We start from the raw sequence: 13,251 nt of genomic DNA, 5'->3' as shown, positions 1-13,251 counted from the left end.
AAATTGCAACCGAACAGAGACAAGCTACAAATATTCTAACCAGTGCTGACCAATCATACCAGCTAAACAAATGAGTCTCCTGTCTGAACTGAGAGAGAGATCAGACCAGATCTAGATTATGAGAAATATCAAATTCCTTGTAAGTAGGCGCCTACTGGCATGCATTCACCATTGGTGCATTCCAGATCTGTTGTATTTCTTTCTGCCACCCTTATTTCCACCTCCTGTCCTCCCATAGCAACCATTCCATTGTTGAATGTCTTGTTTTATATGCATATCTTTTAAATTTATACAAATGGTTTTATTCTGTATTCCATTTAGTTTCCTGCTTTCTCCCACTAATATATTGCTTAGCTCCATCCATGTCGCCATGTGTGCATTTAATTTGTTGTTTTTTTAAAAATATTTTATTTGAGAGAAAGTGTGTATGCATAAGCAGAGAGGGAGGGGCAGAGGGAGAGGCAGAGGGAGGAAGCAGCAGACTCCCTGCTGAGTAGGGAAACCCACATGGGGCCGGATCCCAGGACCCAGAGATCATAACTGAGCTGAAGGCAGACACTTAACCCACTGAGCCACCTAGGCCCCCCTGCTTTTTTTTTTAAGAGGTGGGGGAAGGGGCAGAGGGAGTGGGGGAGAAAGAATCTTAAGCAGGGTCCACACCCAGCACAAAGTTGGACTTGGGGCTTGATCTCACAACCCTGAGATCATGACCTGAGCCAAAATCAAGTTGGATGCTTAACCGACTGAGCCACCCAGGCACTCCTAATTTCCTTTTAAGGGCCACGTCACATCTTTTCTAGCCATCTTCCCAATGACAGACCTCCAGCTTGTCTCCAGTTCCACAGAAAAGCACTGCAAGAAAGAGCCCTGTGCATGTTCCCTGAAGTGCCTGTGTGAGAATTTGAGAACTATACCCCAAGGGGGAATTGTGGGGTCACACAGCATACATACACTTGCCAAAATAATGCCAGATTACCCTTGACACAATGGCTCTGCTGGTTCCCTAACCTAGGGTTTCTCAACTTTGGCACTACTGGCATTTTGACTGAATTATTCTGTTGTGGGGGCTGTCCTGTGCACATAGGATGTTTGGCAGCACCCCCGGCCTCTGCCCTCTAGAGGCCAACAGTAGACTCTCCATTAGTCGTGATGATCAATAAATTATCTCCCTACACTACAAACTGCCCCCAGGGGGGCAAAATCACCCCCAGTTGAGAACCACTGCTCTATTTCATTTCTGTCAATACTGCCAACACTGGCATTAGCCATTTTTTTTTTCTCATATGTTTGATAGTTTTTAAAGATTTTTCTCTAATGTTAACTGTCTGTTGAGGTCGTTAGCCTCTTGATTTGCAGGAATGCTATAAATCTTTTTTTTTTTTTTTTTTTTTTGCTACAGATCTTCTTGATACTTTATTGGAACTGACTGAGCAGTGATCTTCTCCCATCCTTTCAGCTTGTTAACTCTCTCCATGGTGTGCTTTACTGACAGAAATCTTACATTTTCATGTATCAGATTCATCAATATTTTGCTTTATGGTTTGGACTTTTAAAACTTTTATTCAGGAAGTCCTTCCTTGCTCTGGATCACAAGATATTTCGCTCTGTTACCCTTACGCTTTTACATTTAATCATTTGGTCTCGAATCAAAAGCTCATATTCTATGTAGCATCGGGTAGGAACCCATGCTTCCGCCTCTCCACAGGTGAATCCCTCTCCCCCCTGCCAGCTTGTGGTCCCGCCCTGATTGTAAATGGAGTTCCCATGTATTCATGGCTTTGTCCCTGAGGCCCTCCCCCTGTTTCAATCATCTAATCAACTATCCCCACATCAATACCCACATTGCCTTTCTATGGCCTTCTAACATCTTTGAGTGATAATTGGTAGAGCAAACCCCCTTACATTTCAGTGAACTATTATTTTTCCATCTACAGTTTAGTGTAAATTTGTCAAATTTTTCCAAATATCCATTGTGATTTTTGTTAACACTGCACTAACTTTATAAGATGATTTTATAAAATTACATTATCCCACCCAGGGTTATTCACATCTTCTATTTTCTTTTTGTAGTTTTCTTTGAAGAAGTTTTTATATACCTGTTGATGTTGATTCCTGGATACTTTTCTTCTTTCTTTGATTGCCGTTAGGAGTTGGCTTCTTTTAATCTGTGACTTTGTATTAAAGTGCATTTCTTGTAGATACCATTTATTTTTCTATCTTTCTATTTAAGTTTCTAGTTGGTGCTGCTGCTCTAGCTGTTTAAGGTGATCTTATATCCAGACCTGCTCACTTGTTTTCCCCCTGACTTCAGGGGGGATTCAGAATCACGATACCCTCCTAAGGTGTTTCCCTGTTGGGATTAAGGCACCCAGAAGGCTGATAAGTTCATTAGAAAACTACATATGAGCAGAGGCTCAGACCAAAGAAAATGCTAGAAAAGCACTATGAATATTCCCCTACCCCACAAGAGGGTGTTCTTGAGGCCCCAGATTCAACATCTTCCTTCCTGGCTGCAGTATGCACCCAGGTAGATGTTGCCTCTATGTTGATGGCTTCTTCTTGCATAGAAAGTTTATGAATACAAATATATGTATTTGTACCACATATTGAGCTACCGTAAGCTGTCAGACCTATAAGCTTGGGAGCAATTCTGATTCCTCTCATAATGGATCGATACAATAATCCAGATGCCTGTGGTCTCCGAACCGTCATCACAACCACCGCACACCAACAAGTCAGCAAGTGCAATCACTTGCTCACCCAGGAACCCAGTGCCCGAGGCAGCAAGGCCCCAGTGGGCAGGATGGTAAGTCTGTCAGGATTAGAAGTCTGTCAGCCTGAATCACCATATTCCTGAGAAGTACTAGTTTTAAAAGCTTTTTTAATACAGAAAATTGAATCTAAAAATTCCCTTACAGGGGCACCTGGGTGGCTCAGTGGTTGAGCATTTGCTCAGGGCGTGATCGGGGGTCCTGGGATCGAGTCCCACATCGGGCTCCCTGCATGGAGCCCGCTTCTCCCTCTGCCTGTGTCTCTGCCTCTCTGTGTCTCTCATGAATAAATAAATAAATAAATAATCTTAAAAAAATAAAATAAAAAATAAAAATTCCCTTCCATCTGTAGTAGTCGGTAATTTACCACCTGCACCTGAATGGCTGGAATAGGACTGCTGGCTATACTTAAGCTTGTATTTCTTCCCAAAAAAATCCACTTCAACCAGATTCAAGGTGGGAGCTTTCAGGGAGATCCCATCTGCTCTTCTGAGTTAGTCACTAGATTCGATAAGCTTGTCTCTGAGAAGACATGGGTTCCACGTCACCTGCTGGCTAGACAGGAGCCCTCAAGGATCCAGCCCGCCCTGATTCCTAGGGGCCTGGGCACCTCGGTCACCACATCCTGCCAACCTGCAGGGAGAACGAGTCAGGCCTGTGCACAGTGGGTTTCCAGAAGAGGTTTCACGCTGCTTAAGGAGTACAAATCCTCCTCCTCTGTGCTCAACAGCAATCATCCTGATTGGCTTCCAGACTTCAGTAGAGGCCCCAAAGAGACACACCTAGCATATTTTAAATGGCTTTATTAAAGGCTATTAATATAAAATACAACCAAGTTACAAGTTGTCAGTAAGAATCTTTCATTTTCTTGAAAACGTGTATCAAAGAAAGGGAGGAGCAAAGAAAGGGAGGTGGCTCTGACATCCACGTGGGGGCCGTATGTGGCGAGGGCCGGGTGACAGGCCCCAGCAGTCCCCATGTGGGCAGCACTCCCAAACCCAGAGAGCGGGGTAGGGACCCCCAAGTCAAAGAACTGAAATTGGTTTCTGACTTCCTGGGGGAGAGTTTGCACAACAGTCACCCAAAGCAAAACACTAAATCCTTGAGCTGAATTCCAAGTGCACAGGATGAGGGTGTGGGGTGGGCACCCAAACCAAATACAGGCTTCAGTCGAAAAGTGTGTATTTTTAAAATAATAAATATAAATTTCTGCTTCTAGAAACTCCACCCTGATACATGGGCAGGGGTGGGGGGGAGGTGGGTGGCACACCTAAGAGCTTAATCTGTCCTTATGTGGACACACGGAACATAGGTCCCCAGGAGGGCGGGGCAGGACCGTCCCTGCAGACTGCCCGGGGTGAGGAGATGTGCGGGGTGGGGGATGGCCCTCTGGGCCTCCACTTCTCCCTCTCGCAGTCCCTTACTTCTGAAAGCAGGGCAAAGCAACAGACTCTAGGATTCCCTAAGCTTTGACGTTACATTTAATCTCAGGAGACTGGCCATTACGAAACTTGAAACGCTGTGGTAAGAGATGACTAAGCACCTCTGAGTGGAGGACTCCCGGTGGCACTAGGGGAGCAGAGGCTTCCAGCCAACCCTGCGGCCCCTCAGCTCCCAGGAGAACATGAAAGGAATAAACTGGGCTTTATGAGAAGGTTGGCAGGAAATGAGAATCATCTCCCAGGAGGAGACAGATCACCTTGGGCTAACTTCCCGGATGTAGTTCATTCCTCCCTGCTACATCAGCACCAACGAATACAAACTCACACCCGTACATCCCTCTCTCTCTTTTAAGGAACTGTGTTTGCGAGCCTGGGTTCTGAAGGAGCGCGGCCCAGCTCCGAGGCCCGGGGGCTGACCTGGGGGCGAGCACTAGCTGCTGGGCCAGCTAGCCTAGGTCCCTCTTTCCCTCTCCACCAGGCTAGAACCCCTTTTTTCCTGGCACGTTTCAACTATCTTTAAATGGTAGAATAAGGACCTATATTTGCCATAATAGAGCCAGTCACCAAAGCAGGAAGGTCAAACCCACCACCTTAAGAGACCAAATGAGGCTTAGGGACATAATGCGATTGGCAGAAACCAACCCAAAAGTTGGCCAGGGCACAGCTTTGGCAGAAATGTTCCTGGAAAAAAAGTTGCCACGTGCTTTACCTCAGAGCCAGATAAGATAGTCTTGAAATCACTTAAGAAGGTTGTATAAAACAGGAATGCATTTTTAAAAAGACACACTTTGATACTGAAACTGGGTGCTCACTGGCAGGACTCTTAGGGGTGGATTAAGGCTTCGGGTGAGGAGAACACAGTGAGAGACAATGTGTAGATCACACTCGGGCACGTCCGGCAGGCTCACGCAGCTCAGAGCCACTGGTCAGGGCACAGGCTTCCCGGGGTGAGGCCCACGCTCCTCCTCGCCCTGCCCCACCCACTCTGGGCCACGGGCCACCCTGCTCCCCCGGCGGCCTCAGAGCTGCCTCCACCAAGCAGCAGTGGGTAGCAAAGTCTCACTCTAAGAGATGCCTTTGGAACGACTGCCAAGGTCTCCAAGGTACGCTGCAGGGCGATACAGAAACTTGACTCTTCCACTTCTGCTGATGGCCAGGGATGCAGAGGGAGATCCATCAGGAGAGTCTGATCAGTCCTCAGGATGAAGGATGTCCATTGTCCCTGCCAGACTCATGCTGGAAGGTTCTAACCCAACTAATCAGGAGAGTCCTGTCTTCTGACACCTGCCATCTGCCCTTATTCCTGCAGATGCTCAGGACAGGGAACATCCACCAGGCCACTAGGTAGCAAAGAACTTCCAAAAAGAAACAAGTACACACCCAAGAAAAGTGGTAGCCCTACAACCTCTAAACCTAGATACAAAATAATGAGAAGTTAATATAAAACTTTCAAACATGCAACTCTTCTTAAACAATGATGAATAATTTGAATACATTATCAGGGCAGCTTAGGACCATTTCTGCTATGTGCCAACAGTCTGTTTCCTGGAAATGTTGAGGGTGGAGGGTGGCACACAAGGCAAGAAGGGTGGCTTCAGGAAGCCCTGGACAGCTGGGAACGCTGGGTAGGAACTAGGGGCACTGGGGGGGTCGGGGGAGGTGGTGGTGTCATCTTTCCATGGTTACAGCCAGCCAGAGTGCTGGAGCCACTACTGCTGAGGACATCACCAACAACCCCCCAACAGAGTTCACCTGATCAATAAAAAGGGGAGAGGCTAAAGGAGAAAGAGACGGAAATTACTTTTACAACTTTTGTGACACAATGAGAAAACTCTTGCTCTGAGTGGGGGGAAATTTGGTAGAACTGGGAACAGAAGCTTTATGTAGAAGATCTACAGTCTTTAAAAATTCCAAATGCAAAACTTCTGTTATCAAATCATTGAAAATAGCATATATATCTGGCCTTACCAAAAAGAGAAAAAACTGGAAATCTGGACAAGGCAATATATACCAGTTTCCAAATGATTAAGAAAAGTGTACAGAACCAGGAAAATACACAGGGAAATATTGCCTGTTTTATCCTCCTCCACCACACCACTTTGGAAAACACTTAGGGGTTCTTGGTTTTATTATTATTATTTGGTCTAATACATTTTACCAGTTGTCCAGAAAATCAAATCCTGTCTTCAAGACGACATTACTTGAGGTGACCTGTAGAAGGGACATAAACACCAAAGTAAGACACGGCTTGGTTTTTTTTTTTTTTTTTGGTTTTTTTTTTTTTTTTTTTAGTTATACATAATCTAAAAACAGCATCTCATTTAAATTGACCCAAATGAAATAGCTTGCTTCCATGTCAGAGGCTCCCCGACCTCATTTTGCCTCAGTGCTTGGAACCAGAAAATGAAATAAATTTCAATGTGAGCCACACTCTGCCAGGATCCAGCACTTTCTTCCCTCTGTCCCCAGGCAAGTCAAGCAACTTATAGAGAAAAGGAAAAAAATGTATCTTTTCTATTTGTGCATGGACAGGCATGTTGAAATGTAGTCATTGTGGAATCAGAGAACAAACCATGGTCTTTCGGATGCTCTTTAACACAAGCGTGCATATCCACTCGGCGGGGTGCAGCCTTCATGGGCAAGGACGCATTGTTGCTCTGCCCTCCATGGAGCTGGCATATGGCAAAATGCTTCCATGGAGACAATGGCACCAATGAACTAATAAGCCGGTTCCCTTGAAGCTTGTCTCAGGCCGGTCTGGCTGCATCTGACACTGATACAAAGTGTGCCAAAATGTGAAAACCCAAAAGAACTCAGGCAAATTGTCCTCTCTCTGCTTTCCTACCTGTTTCTTCAATGAGGTTAGTATCTCTCTCTGCTCTGCACCCAGAAATCTGTTCTTTCAGAGGATTCCATGTGTTGTCTTTGCCCACACCCCGTACACACATTTTTCTGCGTCGCTTTACCATTAGGACTCTCACATATTTTACATAAAAGCTTCCTTCAGAGGGAGACCCAGGTGCCAAGTACCAGAGAAAGATCACTAGGGAGGCACGGAGGAGAGTCTGGCATATCTGGAAGAAGGAGCAGCTGGGTGCGAAGGTCAGAGACACAGGAGAGGGCAAAGCCACCGGGCAGGGTACCATAGCAGGCAGGATAGGGAGGTGCCGAAAACGCTGGCTTAAGATGGTGAGGACACCGAGGAGGACAGGCCGGAAAGCTGAGGTGCCGCTGATGGAGGGGAGACGGAGCTCCTGTCACAGGGCTCCCCTTCTTCAGGAGGGCAACTCACGAGGTCATCTGCTGAGAGAGGAGTGGAAGCACCTGGAACCCCATTCCAGGAGACACCCAGACAGGACCACAGCTCAACACCACAAAACTCAACTGTTAAAACCGGACAAGGGATCGGAACAGACACTTCTCCAGAAAAGATATACAAGTGGCCGATAAGCAACACGAAAAGACAGCCAACATCACTAACCCCTGGAGACATGCCAACTGAGACCACGATGGCCTGTTGGTACCATCTCCCCACCATCAGGACAGCTGTGATGAAAGAAGAAAGAAAACAAGTGTTGGCAGGGATGTGGAGAAACTGGCCCTCTCCCGCACTGTTGAGGGAATGTAAAATGGCGCCGCCACTGTGGAAACAATATGGTGGTTCCTCAAAAAGTTCCACACAGAATCACCACGTGATCCATCCGTTCCTCTCCCAGCTATATATCCCAAAGAACGGAAAACAGGGTCTCGAACAGATGTTTGTACAGCTGTGTCCATGGCAGCCTTGTTCACGGTAGCCAAGAGGCAGAAGCCACCCAGTGGCCATCCACAGATGATGGATACACGAAATGTGGTAAATCCATACAGTGGAATATTATTCAGCCTCAAAGAGGAAAGAAATTCTGTCACAGGCTACAATGTGGATGGACCTTGAGGACACCACACTGAGTGAGATAAGCCAGACACAGAATGATGGAAACTGTATGATTCCACTTAGAGGAGGTACCAAGAGTATCAAATTCACAGAAATATCAAGTAGAACAGTGGCTGCCAGGGGCTGGGGGGAGGAGGGAACAGGGAGTTGTTTAATGGGGACAGAGTTTCATTTTTCAAGATGAAGGATTTCTGTGGCTGGCTGGTGGTGGTACGTACCGCTGTGAACGTATCTGATACCACAGGGCTGTATACTCAATACAGCTTATTTTATGTTATGTGTATTTAACCACAGCAAACATTTTCAAAACTATGTGTTAGAAGAAGGGAAAAAAAAGGAGAGCCATAGAGTCCAGATGCTGGAAATGTGGAGAAAACCAACAAGGCACACACAGGAAGGGGGGGGGGTGTCCCTCAAGTGCGACCGCCTGCCTTGTCAATAGGTAACTTCCCCAGGCTCCAAAATCCTACAAACTCCTCTCTTCCTCCCTCTGGCCCCCCTCATTTGTGAGCAGGTGGCTCCATCCCATCCCCACTTCCCTCCCTGTCTCAGGACTCCGCACACACTCCCACGCATGCAGAAAGTGTCTGAAAGTTAGGAAGCATCAGTGCTCCAGGAAGCGCTGTCATCTCCAAGATGGATGGGACACAGACCTTGTTTGTGTTCTCACTCAGGTGCAAAAGCAATCCACGATGTTCTCCCAGCAACAGTTCAGACATGCCTATAACCAAACCACTGCTTTGTTCATCACAAAGCAATATCTCAAAACCAAGGCCTCCCTCTGAAATATAACGACTTTGGGCCATGATCAGATAGTGGTTAGTATTCTGCGTCGTGAAATATAATGACTTTGGGTTGCGTTTGTATTTTTTGTTTGATTTGTGCAATCCTCCAACACTGAAGCCATTTAAAGTCATAACCAAACACACTGTGCTCTTCACTGTCTCAATCTCTTAAGCAATGCAGACCAACTGGTAAAGACAATGGTCAAGGCTCCCACAAAGAAACTGGCAAGCACTCCGAAGCCATTCACCCCACTCTTCTGGTCTGTCCCTTTCTTCATGACACATTCCTCCTCACCCGCAAACTTCTCAGATGCTTCTTTTGCTTTCCCCCCAAAAGAACTCCTTTCTTAGGATTCCTCCCGGGACACACAACACTGTCCTATTTGGCAATGAGTAGCTGCTAATCACTCCTTGAAGCAAGAGTCTCCTGTGGTCCCTGAGAACAAGCACGACCACTCTTGGTGGAAGCTCAGGGGTCCTGCCTGCTTCCTCCATGTCCCCTTTGGGGCATCTGCTGGTCTCTTCCTCCCCAACACCCCCACCCGACTTTACAGACATCTCAGCTGGTGGGCATCCAAATCGCTCCCACGCTGACCGCCTTCTCCCTGGGAGCTCCTGTGCTCACTGCCCCGCTGCAGGCCCTCCCTGCCCTGCCCTCACACACCCAGGGAAGGGCAGCGGGCATCTGCAACATCTACGTGTAACAGACAAACAAGTCATGGCACCAAGACAGACCCAAGAAACACATCTCCCTGCATGTTTATCAGTCGCTGAGCTGAGTTAATAACCCAGCTCTCCTGATCCCCAAAATCGTCCCAAGGAATGAGCAGGAGAAAGAAGGGGAAGGGGAAGAAGAAAGCACGGGCACTGGTGGCCCACCCATCCTGTGGGAGGCCCCCCTGGGTCACTCCTGGAGGGAGGAGCCACCCACCTGTGTAGGCATGGGTTCCGAGAACAGCGCGTCCTCTACATCCTCCAGGTCCTCCCGGCGGTCCTCAGGAGAGGGCAGCTTCCCCCCGGGCTCGGACGGGGTGGCTTCTTTCACGGTGCTGGTGCAGGCCGGGACAGGCTGGGCCCTCTCGGGCTCGATGCTGGTGCAAGGAAGGACACGCTGCTCCTGGCGAAGGTTGCTGGGCCTTTCCCCCTTGGCCTCCCTGTCCTTCAGGGTGGGATCCTGCCGGTAACAGGCAGGCAGGACCTTTTCACCTTTCTCCATGGACTTGATCTGGCTGGGGGTCAGCGACTGGAACTCAGCCTCGGGCCCCTCTCCCCGGGACCGCTCTGCATTAATCTTCCAGAAGGAAGCTTCCTCCTCCTTCCGGGCAGGACCCAGGGCATCCAGGCTGGAGGACTTGCTGCCCTGAGAGGGCCGGAGGGCCTGGGAGCCCTGGCAGGCTTTCGACAGCTGTCTCGGCTCGCTGGCCGTGCCACTGCCCGACTCTTGGATGGAAAGGGAACAGACACTGAACTCCATCTGACTCTAGAGCCGGGACAGAGAGGAGGAAAGAGTAAGCCTTACAATCCACCACGATGGGTGTGCCCCCCACACCTCGCCCACCCGACCACCTGAACCCAGCTGCTGAAAGTTTCTGTCTTGAGGGCTTATCTCCAGGGCTGCCGTGTGCACACCTACCACAGCAGAAACCCTGACACCCCGGCCCTGCCCCACTGCATGCCACCAGCAGCGCGGAGATTCCCACTCACTGAGGACTCGGGCTTCTCTGCCTGGTGAACAGAGTACCTGCTTGTCCCAAGAGGGATTCCAACACCTTCTAGAGGAGGGGCTGTCTGGCAGTGACCACCCACCCCGGGAAGGTGATGAAGAAGGTGTGAGGCTCAGCACACCTCACAGCAGTGAGGGTCAGCACCCAGCCCTAGCACCCAGGCCCATCGCTCCCCACCCATGGGGGTGGGTGGTGGACAAGACAGCAACAGAGCCAGACCCTGCTTTCCTGTACTAAAGCAAGAAAGTCAAGGGTGGGCTTAAGGGCGGCCATGGGGACCCGACCCTTGCCCCCTTGCCTGACACTGTCTTCACAGCTGCTGGAGACTACATGTTCAAATTCTTAAGTGGAAGCCCTAACTCCCGAAGTGATGTATGAGGAGGTGGGGCCTTTGTGAGGTGAGCATGTCATGAGAGTGGGGCCCCCACGATGGGATCAGTGTCCTTCTAAAAAGAGACTCCAGAGCAATGAGCTCTCCCGCCATCCAGGTACACAGGAGGCGGCTGTCTGCAAGCCGGGAAGCGAGTTCTCACCAGAACCCTGTCACACAGGCACTAGGACCTTCCAGCCTCCAGAACCGTGAGAAATGAGCGTCTGCTGTTTAAATCCCCTCCTCCCTGTGGTATTTGTTATGGCAGCACAAGCTGAGCAATACAGTGTGTCCCGCAGAGGGGGCCTCGGTGGAGATGCTCTCACTCATCAGTACTCTGCATCTCTGACCTTGTTCCCAGTCCCATAAGCCAGGATGCTGTCGCCCACTGGAAACCACAAACCCCCAAGGCCAGCGCAGGGCCCATGCTGTGCCTGAGTGTCCCAGAAATGCTCTCCTCGATTCAAGGCTGCTGAGCACAGCAACCTCTCACAAGGCCAGTGCTGTGCTGTGCGGGAGGACACATCATGAGACAGAAGGACACCGAGGCCCTGGCTCACGCAGAACACACTGGAGGGTGCAGTCTCCCGGGTTCTGCACAGTAAGCGATGTGTGGCCTCAACAACCATTCCTATGATCCATCTTGAATGTTCCTGTCTTCCTCCCTACTTCTCCCTCAGATCCCCTTCAGCTTTTTAAAATAAACATAATAAAACTACAATACAGAGAGTTTGGGAATTAGAAAAGAAGAAGTCATTCATAAGCTTTCCTTCTCCCATAACTGCTAACTTTCGTATTTTATATCACTGTTTTCATACACACATTTTAGGAGGTTGTGATTCTGTTATGCATGTAATTTGGGGTATTGTTGGGGCACCTGGGTGGCACAGTCAGTTGAGCACCCAACCCCTGATTTCAGCTCAGGTCATGATCTGAGGGTCATGAGACCCAGCCCTACATCGGGCTCCATGCTGGGCATGAAGCCTGCTTGAGATGCTTTCTCTCCCTCTCCCTCTGCCCCACCCATCCCCTTTCTCTTTCTCTCTAAAAAACAAAATAAAGGGCAGCCCGGGTGGCTCAGTGGTTTAGTGCCACCTTCAGCCCAGGGCGTGATCCTGGAAACCTGGGATCGAGTCCCATTTCCCTGCATGGAGCCTGCTTCTCCCTCTGCCTGTGTCTCTGCCTCTCTCTCATGAATAAATAAATAAAACCTTTAAAAATAAATAAATAAATAAATAAATAAATAAATAAATAACTTGGGATATTGTTTTTTATACTTAATCATAAGCACCATCCATGGTGTTACATGGTCTTTAGAACCATAATCTGTCCCGGGCACAAGGAATTTCATCATGGAGCTGCCCTACCAGGTCCTTAGCCATTGTCTTTCTAATAGACAACTGGCTACTTCTACTTTGCACTGTTCTAATTAAGGCTGCCACAACCATCGTCATGCATACAGCTCTTCCTCGTGTGGCACTAATTTCTTCAGATTCCTTCCCAGAAGTAAATATCAAAATGCAAAAGGTTTAAACCTTTCCTCTTTTATGGTTCTAGATGCACACTTGCTTATCTGTTTTCCAGAGCTGCCCCAGGTTCTAATGCCGGCAGTGATATATCAGAGTATATTCTCAGTTACTGATTCCGTGAGGAAACAGCATAATTTAAAAACTAAGTTGGGGCACCTGGGTGGCTAGTGGTTGAGCATCTGCCTTTGGCTCAGGTCATGATCCCAGGGTCCTAGGATCAAGTCCCACATCGGGCTCCCCACAGGGAGCCTGCTTCTCCCTCTGCCTTTGTCTCTGCCTCTCTCTGTGCATCTCTCATGAATAAATAAATAAAACCTTTTAAAAAATAAATAAAAACTGTGCTAACTTAATACACAAAACATGGTTCTTTATGACTTTAACGTATATCCCTTCACTTGGTTTTATAAAGAGCACTTGCCCAGACTCACCCCAATGGGCACAGACATGTTTGTTAAGGAAGGATGAAAACATTGCTTTTCCCGTGTAAACTGTAGGCTCTGAACCCAGACAGCAGCACATGTACTCAGTCTGACTTCTCCTAAAGCCTGGACCCTGATGGCCAGAGGTCTCTCCTCAAGGCTCAAAAGACAAAAGGTGATGAGACTAGGAGAAACTAAGTTCAAATCTCGAGCACAGGCTGCCCCGAAGCTCACTGTTGTAAGAGAACCCCAAGGAGAAGACATAAGAGCTCTGAAT

At 48.4% G+C, this 13,251-nt stretch overlaps 1 protein-coding gene across 1 annotated transcript in view; it reads right to left on the bottom strand.

The window, feature by feature from the left end:
• Positions 1-3,557: 3,557 nt before the first annotated feature.
• C4H1orf198 (chromosome 4 C1orf198 homolog) overlaps positions 3,558-13,251 on the bottom strand; it is a 33,333-nt gene continuing 23,639 nt past the window's right edge. The window contains exons 3-4 of the mRNA XM_072756003.1: positions 9,864-10,412; positions 3,558-6,424 (exon numbers count right to left, since the gene is read on the bottom strand). Of these exons, the coding sequence (XP_072612104.1) occupies positions 6,368-6,424; positions 9,864-10,412 (606 nt within the window). The 3' untranslated portion in view covers positions 3,558-6,367. The remainder of the gene's footprint in view (positions 6,425-9,863; positions 10,413-13,251) is intronic.

This window comes from Vulpes vulpes, chromosome 4 (genome assembly GCF_048418805.1).
Source record: "Vulpes vulpes isolate BD-2025 chromosome 4, VulVul3, whole genome shotgun sequence".
NCBI classification, from domain to species: Eukaryota; Metazoa; Chordata; class Mammalia; order Carnivora; family Canidae; genus Vulpes; species Vulpes vulpes.
The sequence above is the reverse complement of the archived record's forward strand: the minus strand, read 5'-3'. Positions and strand labels throughout refer to the sequence as shown.